This window comes from Arachis hypogaea, chromosome 19 (assembly GCF_003086295.3).
Source record: "Arachis hypogaea cultivar Tifrunner chromosome 19, arahy.Tifrunner.gnm2.J5K5, whole genome shotgun sequence".
NCBI lineage: Eukaryota > Viridiplantae > Streptophyta > Magnoliopsida > Fabales > Fabaceae > Arachis > Arachis hypogaea.
The window spans coordinates 1,173,045-1,181,827 of NC_092054.1; the positions used below are offsets into that span (position 1 = coordinate 1,173,045).

General features: G+C 26.2%; 1 protein-coding gene across 1 annotated transcript; it reads right to left on the reverse strand.

Moving 5' to 3' along the window:
• Positions 1-277: 277 nt before the first annotated feature.
• LOC112779786 (AP2-like ethylene-responsive transcription factor At1g16060) lies at positions 278-6,847 on the reverse strand. The gene is made up of 8 exons (XM_025824133.2): positions 6,540-6,847; positions 6,174-6,256; positions 6,038-6,046; positions 5,760-5,848; positions 5,590-5,663; positions 5,455-5,505; positions 3,559-3,635; positions 278-1,285 (listed from the first exon to the last, which is right to left on the reverse strand). The coding sequence occupies exons 1-8, from the start codon at positions 6,704-6,706 to the stop codon at positions 747-749; spliced, it is 1,089 nt and encodes a 362-aa protein (XP_025679918.1). The 5' UTR covers positions 6,707-6,847; the 3' UTR covers positions 278-746.
• Positions 6,848-8,783: the final 1,936 nt, after the last annotated feature.

Here is an 8,783-nt window from a genome sequence, read left to right on the forward strand (position 1 = left end):
CTCATATTTATTTTGTAACCCCACAAAAAATATTCTGCATCAAAAAATGCTAACATGCCTTTTGGGCCGATCAAGATATATAACTATATGCATGAAATTGAATGTATGTATAGATGACCTTTTTGTTTTTGACTTTTTTTTTTCTTGTTAACATAAATCACATCGTTTGTTAGGGGATAATGACCAGTTTATATTTTGAATAATAATAATAATAAGAATAAAATAAAATAAATAAATAAATACAAAAAAAGCAGTAATAGAGAATATATAGAGAAAATAAACAAATTAAAAAAAACATGTTAAAATTAGTCAAGCACTTACGTACCTTCTTGCATTGTTAGATCACAACAATTGTAAGAAATAAGGTGAAAACTCAGGTGAAGTCGACTTCACGTGAAGTTGATATCTGAGAGACGTTAGATAAAAATTTAGTCAAATCAGTCAAATCATCTAACGGCTTTCACGTATCAACTTCACGTAAAGTGGACTGCACCTGAATTTCCACCGAGAAATAATTACCATATTTCACCAAATACAATCTGCAAACTCTCCTATTTGTCATATGTTTGTTTGGAAAAAAAAAGAAAAGAAAAAGTAAAGTAATTCAATTTAAAGAATCTATGACGATGATATAATTAAACTGTTGATCTAGGCCCCTTCAATTTCTTGAGTTCCTTAGCATCATCCTCTTTGCTTCGATGAACAAAGAATCATGCTAATTAAGTATTTTTTTTTTCCCCTTCAAATCAAGCATCAAGCTCATACTGAAAAAATGGTGCTGAAATTGAGCCCAATTCGCCAAATATAATGTCATCATTTTCAGTGTAGAGATTGGAATCATGGCTCTCAAAGAACGTTTGAATGTCTTCCGGAAATGTGCGCCGAGGAGTAGGGTTTGATTCCGAAGATGTTTGAGAGTGAAGATTATCTTCGTCAACCGAATTTCGTACTAACATTTCTTTTAATTTCGACGATTTTAAGAGGATCTCGAGTGCCGAAGTTGGCACGGTTTCACCACCAGTTTTAAACTGGGTCGAGTCTTCAGACCCAGTTTCGCTGGTGGTTAAACCGGCCTGATCATAACCAAATACTAATTGATTATTATCGAGTTCGGAACCACTAGACGATTGTTCTTGATTATTTTGGCTAGGGTTTTTCTGAATTTCTTGGAGTTTAGGACGTAGCCAATTGATGTAATGGCTAAGATCAAAGTTTGTAACAGCATTAAGTCCACGATATTCTATGGCAGCCATGTCATATGCCATTGCAGCTTCCTCTTGTGTAGCTGTTTCAAAACATAACATTTGAAAACACATTAATTGCTTTATAAAATATTTTATAGGTTTAATTACTCTATTCGTCTTTATAGTTTTGCAAAATTTTCAATTAGGTCTGCACTAATTTTTTTTCAATTGAGTCTCTACAAATTTTTTTTCTTTTATTTAAGTCCCTGCACCAATTTTTTTTAGTTGGGTTCCTATACAATTAAGACAATTACTACAAAGAGGGATTTAATTGAAAAAAAAAGGGTAAAATATACTTTTTATCCTTGAAGTTTAGTAAAAGTTTCAAAAATACTCTTAAGTTTTATTTTGTTTCAATTTTGTTCCAAAAGTTTCCGATTTGCATCAAATATACTCTCGACGGGTAAATTTTCAAAAAATTTAAGACCAATCTAACAATAATACATGAAAATTATGCTTGATTTGCTTATGTTGAGGGTTGTTCTTATGAAATTGTTGTTGAATTGGTCTTAAATTTTTTGAAAAATTAGCCGTCAAGGGTATATTTGATGCAAATTGAAAACTTTTAGGACAAAATTGAAACAAAATAAAACTTAGGGGTATTTTTGAAATTTTTGTCAAACTTCAGAGACAAAAAATATACTTTACCCAAAAAAATTAGTGCAAAGACCCAATTAAAAAGAAAAAAAGTATAGGAACCTAATTAAAAATTTTACAAAACTATAGGACCAACAGAATAATTAAACTTATTTTATATTATAAATTTATAAAATTAAATTCATAAAATAGCATAGATGGTCAACCATGTATTGTCAAGAAACTAGTTTATCTTTGTCATATATTACCTAATAATTATACCAAAGAATGACTTTAATTAGATAAAAATATCAATGTTTAAAGTAATGTTTGGTGTATTAAAATCAATCTCCAAACCACATATAACACTAAGAGAGAATGATGTCATCATGTATGTAAAATTAAATGGCTTTACTAAGCAGTTGAAGTTTGGTGATCTACATCCCAACCAACAAGATTTGATGATTCATGTTTTTGAATTTTCTAATTGTACTATTTGCTTTGATATGTGGGACCCTATATAGTTAAATGAAGTGAGTAGGTACTTTCAGGTAGGGATTGGAATTTGGAAGGAATAGTCAAATGGATTTCCAAAATTTCAGGCATAGAGTACATAGCCTATTAAGTGACCTAATTAGTATTAAATCTCTTAAGTAGTTTGTTCCATTTGTTTATCCTAATTAAAAACAAGTACTGTATATTTAATTGTTCATCCATCCTTTGTTTTTAGGGTGACATATACTTTTTGTTGCATGCTTTAATAGATATGGAAATATATTATTAAATATATCCCATCATTTTTGAGTTAATTATCAATTTCATATCCAAAAAATTCAAGCTTTGAGCAAAAAAAAAATAAAAAAATTAAAAGATATTATCAACAAAAAAAATTCTTAAATGATTTTAAAATGTGATAAAAATAATCAATAAATATGATATTTTTTATAAGTGACAAAAAAAATTTTTATTTATTTATCAAACTACTTATTAATTTGATCAAAATTTTTACGACGATATTTGAATAAATATTTAAAAGATGTACAAAAAATTCAGAAAAAAAGTTATTCTCTAGATTATTCTTTTTATTTTTCAAAATAATTTGGTCATACACAATAAAAAAAAAATTCATTTAGCATACAATTATTAAATTTTAAAACATGAAAAATTTTTATTTTTTTAATAATACTTGCAAAAAATTGTATCAAAATCTAATCTTTAAAGTATTTTTAAAAAATATATATTTAATATTTGGTTCTTTTTGTTTAAATTTTTCAAAGACTAATTTGTCGTTAACAATTTTTAGGTTATTTTTGTCAGCATGTGAAGTTTCAAGTATTATTTTAGTAATTTACTCCATAATTTTTTAACTAAAATAGAATAGCAAAATATTAGTACAAAAATTAAAAATAAACCATATTCATTCTCTCCCAAAAAGAAAACCCATATTCATATTATCTACTCCATGTTATTGCCATTAATAATTTTGAATTTTGATATAGTCTACTAGTTTTAGTTTACAATATTAATTTGTCACTTTATATAGATTGTTTGGTTCTGCTTTTTTTCCCGGTTAGTTCAACTTATTTGTCTGCCATATTTCAATGAAAAATTTATTATTATGATGTTTATAAATTATAATAATAGAATATTTCAATAATGAAAAGGGCATAGCATTAATTTCCATGTGCATGCACCTTAAAATACAATTAGATCACATTAAATAATAAAATAAAATTACCATAAGTTCCAAGATATAGATATTTGTTGCCGAAGACCCTGCCAATTCTAGCTTCCCATCTTCCATTGTGGTGGTGTCTATAATCAAAATCCAAAGTATTTTAGTTACCACCATTTTTATACATAATATTAATTTAATTTTCACAAAATATATATATAAAGTATGGGTTAATCATCAAATTCGTCTCTGAAATATTTTTTCAACCAAATTGGTCCTTCAAAGATTACGAATTAGTCATATCTGTCCTTCAGTTATTCCACTCATAATTTTTTTCAACGATTGATGATGTGAAATGTTAACTGATAGCATACATGACACATAACATGTTCAATTAGACGATGACTAAATATGTTTACGAAAACCTATCAATTTAGTCACTAAATCATGTTAGGAATATGATTTTTGTAATTGGAAAAAATGACTAAATTAATAAATTTTCATAAACATATTTGGTCAATATCCAATAAGACATATCAGGTATTATATATGTTATCAATTAATGTTTTACAATATCAATCTTTGAAAAAAATTGTTTATAGAGTGACTGAAGGACAAATATGATTAATTCGCAATCTTTGAAGGACTAATTTGATTGAAAAAATCTTTCAAGAATGAATTTAAAGAATGTCTTATCCTTTAGGGACTAATTTAACTATTAACCCTATAAAGTATAGCATATAAATAATTAATAATGTGACACTGTTACAATTGGATCATGATGCAACTTCAATTATTGTCCTATTATCAATTAATATTGATAGTTAAATAACCGAATTTGTGGATATCAAAGGTTGAAAGAACCTATTCAGACAACACACATTGACAAAAGTTCTACCCTATTCATATTTCTTTGCTGAAAATTGGAACCCATAATAGTTTAGCTTAGTGTGTGTCAATATCACATAAAAAAATAACAAAAAAAAAAAAAAATTAGCATTTGATGTGTTCCTATACATATGTGCCACTTTCCAAATTCAAACAAAGTCATGATTTAAATTACTCATTTGGTTATAAAAAGTTTCAGTCACTTTTTTAGTTCCATTTTGAAATAATTTTATATTTTTCAGTTAGTAATAAAGTTTATTTTGAGCTATATTATTTTAAAATTATAGAAATTTCTTTAGAAAAACATTTAAATAACCCTTAAAAAAAAGTATCTTGAAATAAGGTAAAAAGTCAAACAAGTATTTGATTGACTATAAAGTTATTATATTAATATTAAACGAATGGATATTTTCAATTTTTTTTAATTGAGAGAATAAAATGTAATATCTAATCTTTTAATATTTTGTTTTGTCTCACTTATAAAATTAATAATAAAAGATCATATTTTATTTTTTCAACTAATAAAGTGGTTAAGGTAAAAAAAAAGTGACTTTATAGTTTATGCAATATAAATGTCTAACACTAAATTTATTTACAATTTTAAAATTCAACTGAAAAAAGCATATCAATTGCAGCCTTTGAATATAATACCTAACTCTTTACACTAAATACAAATTAAAGTATTTATCAATTTATAGTATTTTTGAAGAGTATCCCTTCAGTGTTGTTTGCTCCCTTCTCTTTATGGGCCGTAGGCCCGCTCACATTTATAAATTAATTAATTAATTATCCCTTAACACAAAAAAAAAAAAAAGTATCCCTTAATTTTGTTGGTGTCTTGAAAAAGTTAATTTTTGAATGATTATATCATTAGTTATTCAATTATGTTATGTGTAGACTAAAATCAGCTACTAACATAAAATATACATTAAAAATAAATTAAATAATATATATGATAACCGATTTTAGTAGTTAATTTTAGTGTACAAATAACATTTTTGTTAATTATATTACTTAATCAAAAATTAAAATCCCACTAAAACATGGAAGCAATGAATCTTGAGGAAGTACCTTGCTACCCCTCTGTATTTTGAGACTCCTCTTGAGAATCCACTGCTTTTTCTGCATATCACCAATGAAATTATCATAAGAAATGGCTTCAAAATAATAATAATAATAAATTAAAAAAAGAGTAATTAATTAAACCTTCTTAAGGATCCAATGTATTCTTCTTTAGACTGTCCCTCCATGTCCTTGAGCTCCTCTTGATAATTTGATGCCTAAGATCAAATGAATTTCACATTAATCAAACAAACTTTTGAAATGAAATTAGAATAATACAAATAAAAATTAGTAAGTAATTAGTAATTAATTACTGGGAAATTGAGTATGGTTTCTTGGCCCCAATACTTCAATGCTGCCAAGTCATAAGCACGTGCAGCCGCTTCTTCATCATCATATGCTCCTAACCAACCATAACAAACCCCTCAATAAAATCATCCACCACTTTATACCACCTTTCAACTTCCCACCCCAATTTAGATATAACCAAATTATATTAATTAACATTCACGATATTCTCCTATTAATAACTCTCACTTTGACCAAATTATCACATTAAAAAATAAATATATGCTAAGTCTCAAAATCATACCTAGATATACTGTAATTCATCCAGTTGTGTGTTTAGCATTGCCGTCATCAACCAACACATTCCAAAAAATAACATCATAATTAGTGAAAAAAAAAAAAAAACAATCATAAAAAATACATACATAATACATACATACCTTGTCTTCCTTTTTTAGTCTGTGATTCATTCCAACAATTCTTGTCCCACAAATGAGCTTCATAACGACCCGTCCATCGATGCCTATCACCATATACAATTACTTAATCGTCGAGACAGAAACACAGAGACATATTGTTTGATTGTTATTAAGATATATATAGGGAGAGAATTGAAAGTTTTCATTAAAAAAAATAAATTATAAACATATATAAGATTGGAAACATTTCAAGTACAGGGAGTACTAGTGCTCCAGTTATTTTAACAGTTGATCTGAATTATAAAAAATATATATAATATATATTAATTGAAATCAACAGATAAAACAACTGGTGCACCGATACTTCCCGGTGCACTATATATATACCTAGTGACACCACGGTAGACAGAGCTTCGTTGAGGAGGTGAATCTCTTGGAATGGTTTTGCGAGTTCTTTTTTTCACAACTTTCTTTGATGGTGTGGCAGCAGAAGAAGAAGAACTACTGTTACTATCATTATTCTTGATGACGAGGGTTTTCTTCTTCGCCATCATCAATGAATGAATGATGAGAGAAGAGAGAGAGAGAGAGAGAATTAAGCACAGTAATGTGGCTCTGTTCCTACTTAATATGCACAAGCATATAGAATTGAGGAAGAGAGTTATTATATTTATATATGAATATATGACCAAGTCTCATCCAATAAGAATGGCATTAATTAGTAACAATATATATAGTGGTCGAGAGTGAAAAAAGTAGGTCTAATAAATCGTCCTATCATATCTTCACTCTTATTACTATTTCCATTTCCATTAGGGTTACTCTACTTTTTATAAAACGTGCAAAATGTTTTATCAATAATCTTGCTTTTTAATTAATTAATTATCACAAAATTAATCTCTTTAATTAAATGAAGAACAAGATTAATATTTTTTACAAATAATGGTTAATTAAGAGACTATCATTTTTAATGTATATTTTATTTTAATAGTTAATTTTGTTAGAATTTTTATTCTAATTGTGGTCCAATTTATTAATATAGAAATTAATTTGGATAGTATTGTAATTATTCATTATTATATTGACAGTTGGTCTGTTCTTTAATGGAAAGAACACCACTTTTCATCAAAAACTTTATAAAATTTGGTTCCCTAATTCTGATCACAAGAACAAAAAAAAATACACCTTAATTTTATCTGGTTCTCTATAATTCAAGAATTGGAAGTTCTAAATTAAACAATGACTGGAGATACGTAAATTATTGATTTTATGAAGAAATCTAACAAATTTTAGTATATATATATATATTTAAAGAAATTCACTAACTTTTAATTCTATTATTATATTATGTGAAGAGTTAGTTCTCAATTAGTTTAATTTTTATACAGTGATATTTAATATATATTATTATATAGATAAAAGTACATTCTCAGAGATAGTACTAATGACGGTGGAAATAATTAAATTATTTTTATCTATTATATAATAGGATTTGAATATTTACGTAAATAAATGATTAAATTCCCTTATGAAGTACATACTGATGAGTAAATATTTCTACGTTGAAAGCAATGGTAACAATTGTTTGATGGGTAGAAATTCATAAAAAAGTGTTGTTATAAAAGTGTGAATTAATGAATAGTGGGACTTAAATAAGAAATTTGGATGAGCTGTTAATGCAGTTGGTAGTTGAGTGAATGAAAGGATTTGATAAGAAGGATGATGGGGGAAATGGTGGACGGTACTACCAAAATCCATTAAAATGGAAATGGACGGTACTACCATAAACGTTCATTTCGCCATTTGGACGGCAACTATTTCTGCGTTTTTATTGTGGCCGTCTTTAACCCCTCTCTCCATAATCTTCCAATAATTCCTGCTATTATACGGTGTATATATTAAAATCAGTCGTTAAAGTCAATTATTAATATAAAATATATATTAAAATATAAATTAAATTATATATATATTTATATGTAAATATATTTAAAAATTAATTTTAGTGACTAATTTTAATACATGAATGATATTTTTATAATTCTTATTAATCGTCTTTTTTTTCTCTCTTTTATTAATTGACTAGTGTTTTCTTCTTGACTTTGCTTATGTCATTTATTTTGGGTTAGTTTTACATCTTTACTCATTTGTTCTTTTCTTATTTGTATTAAATTTATTTGAATTATGGTATATTTTCATATTTTTAAAATTAGAATTTGATCTTAATATATTATTAATATAAAATAATTTTATACGTATATTTAATTATATCATATATTGTTAATGAAAATAATTATTTTTTATATTGATTACTTAAATAATTATTTAAAAGAATAAAAGAGGATACTTCCGTAAAGACGCATAAAATCAGTTATTTTTAAATTTCTTAACAAATTATAATAAAATCGATTTTTTATAACAATAACAATAAATCTAATTGTTATCAAATCCGGTCAAACTGACTAATTTACATAACTTATTGGATCATGGATTTTTTTTTTTGTTTTTTTAAAACAAAAATCAGGGATATATTTATCTTTTTATAAAAAAATTTAAACATGATTCGGTTTAGATTGTGTAATCGATCGAATCAAATCGGATCTAATAATCATAATGCGGACAATTGGATTTATT

What these genes read in the sequence shown, in the direction of transcription:
- LOC112779786 (XM_025824133.2), bottom strand. Translation starts at nt 6,706, where the DNA reads ATGATGGCGAAGAAGAAAACCCTCGTCATCAAGAATAATGATAGTAAC. An exon ending in TACATTGGATCCTTAAGAAG is followed by an intron (nt 5,506 to 5,589) that starts GTTTAATTAATT and finishes GGTGATATGCAG; the next exon opens with AAAAAGCAGTGGATTCTCAA. An exon ending in AAATACAGAGGGGTAGCAAG is followed by an intron (nt 3,636 to 5,454) that starts GTACTTCCTCAA and finishes TTTTGATTATAG; the next exon opens with ACACCACCACAATGGAAGAT.